The following is a 2,328-nucleotide window of genomic DNA, read 5'->3' on the forward strand; positions in this document are numbered from 1 at the left end:
AGTTTGAGACTCTTTACCAAGTACACAAACCAGTGTTATAAAGCCTGAGACTTTAAATATTTCATGCTTACACTATTTTAGAGGATCATAATGCACCAGTTCTCAGGACTTGTGCAATGACTATAGGTAGACAGTAGGAAATAAGTGCAATCTTTTGTCAGTGACATTTTATTTGAATAAGTTCACAATAATAGTTCTAACAGTAATCAGACTAAAGCAACTTCAGCATATTTCATTTAACTTAAATTAAATTAATTTTATTAAATTATATTAAATTTATTAAATTATTAAAATAGTAAACTTCAAGGCTTTAACAAGGCCTATCATTTGGATATTTCTTGATTAAGAAAATCCTTGCAATCAGCCTCTTAAATGCTCCCTTTACATCTTTGTTCCTAAGTGTGTATATAAGGGGGTTCAACATGGGTGTGATGATTCCATAGAAAAGGGATACCATCTTTCCCCGGTCCTTGGAGGCAGGGGATGGTGGTTGCAGGTACATGTAGATAGCAGTGCCATAAAAAAGAGACACCACTATCAAATGGGAGCCACATGTTCCAAATGCCTTTCGCCGACCTTCCACTGATTTTATTCTCAACACTGCTTGGACAATAAAAGCATATGATATCAGAATGAGTGTCACAGGTATTAGAAGGAATAGCACACTGATAAAGAATAGCTCAGCTTCATTTGCTGTTGTGTCTACACACGACAACTTGAGCAGAGCAGGGACTTCACAGAAGAAGTGATCCACTTCTTTGTGGCCACAGAGTGGCATCTGCAGGGTCAAGGTGGACTGCAATACTGAGTTGCTGAAGCCACTAACCCAGGATATAGCTGCCAGCTGGAGGCAGAGTTTTTGGTGCATGATGACGGAGTATCGGAGAGGCCGACAAATAGCTACAAACCTATCAAAGGACATGACAGCCAGGAGGAGACATTCAGTGGAACCCAAAGCCAGGAAAATGAAAAGTTGTGCCACACAGCCACCATAACTAATCACCTTCCTGATGCTGCATATGTTTACCAGCATTTGTGGAACTGTACTTGTGGTGTAGCAAAGGTCCAAGAGTGAGAGATTGGTAAGAAAAAAATACATGGGGGTATGGAGCTTGGAGTCCAGACGGGACACAATAATTATTGCTAGATTGCCCAGGATGGTCAAGATATAGGAAATCAGGAACACCACAAAGAGTGGAAGCTCCAGCCATGGTCGATCTGAGAAACCTAAGAGGATGAACTCTTGGGGGACACTCTCATTGATCCTATTCATGTTAAATGGTCAGCTCTTGGTTCTCTGGAATATAAAAAGTAAGTTAACAAGCACATTTATTTACTGTCAGTAATAAGCATTTTGCTAATAGTTTCTATAAACTTATAGAAGATGCTATTAATGTGAAAATATATTGACAAAAATATACATATTTATCTTTCCAAGTATTTCAAATATTTCTATTTTTGTTTAAGTGTATTAGGAAAATAAATTTCAAAAATGTTAAAGTATCATCAATTTCCATATTCATAGAACTTATTCTTTATAAAATATCAAAATTTGATCTCTTGTTATTCTGTAAATTCATTGTTCTCACTTTTTTCTACCCTGGGTACCTACTATTAGATAGATATAGAAACAGTTCCTGCCATTTGAATTCATTCTGTGCATGCCTGCTAAGTCACTTCAGTCGTGACCAACTGTTTGCGACCCTATGGACTGTAACCCGCCAGGCTCCTCTGTCCTTGGGATTGTCCAGGCAAGAATACTGGAATGGGTTCCCATATCCTCCTCCAGGGGATCTTCTCAACCCAGGGATTGAACCCACATCTCCTGCATCTCCTTCTTTGGCAGATGAGCTCTTTACCCCAATCAACATCTATTTTCTCCTAATGCCAATGAGAGTCCCTGTTTAAAAACTGTGTAAATTAAAATTAATTAAAATTGTGTAAATTTCACCCCCTCCCCCCAAAAAAAAGAACATGTAGAAAGTATCAATAATGGACACAACTGAGGACATATATATATATTTTTATTTTAGAAGCTCAGAATTCATAAGGGATTATTTAATAATCTGGAACTGGACTTGGGCTCATATGTTATCTTGCCTAATTAGTTACATTATACTGGGAATGTTTCTTATCCTCTGATCTTCATGTTTTTCACTTGTGAAGATAATGATGCTTTTTTATGTTGTTTTGATATGAAACATATACACGCATTGCTTAGTCTAGACCCTGGCCCTTAGAAATAGAGCAGTGTGGAGGAAAAAGGTTAGTGTTTCAAGGTCTCTGAGGTTACTCAGAGAGGAATTACTTACGGTTTATAAAACTATA

At 37.5% G+C, this 2,328-nt stretch overlaps 1 protein-coding gene across 1 annotated transcript; it reads right to left on the reverse strand.

The window, feature by feature from the left end:
* Positions 1 to 310: 310 nt before the first annotated feature.
* Positions 311 to 1,273, reverse strand: LOC105603939 (olfactory receptor 2B2-like). Its single transcript, XM_012101486.2, has one exon. It carries the CDS (start codon positions 1,271 to 1,273, stop codon positions 311 to 313), a length of 963 nt encoding a protein of 320 aa, XP_011956876.2.
* Positions 1,274 to 2,328: the final 1,055 nt, after the last annotated feature.

This window comes from Ovis aries, chromosome 20 (assembly GCF_016772045.2).
Source record: "Ovis aries strain OAR_USU_Benz2616 breed Rambouillet chromosome 20, ARS-UI_Ramb_v3.0, whole genome shotgun sequence".
NCBI classification, from domain to species: Eukaryota; Metazoa; Chordata; class Mammalia; order Artiodactyla; family Bovidae; genus Ovis; species Ovis aries.

What these genes read in the sequence shown, in the direction of transcription:
- LOC105603939 (XM_012101486.2), bottom strand. Translation starts at nt 1,273, where the DNA reads ATGAATAGGATCAATGAGAGTGTCCCCCAAGAGTTCATCCTCTTAGGT.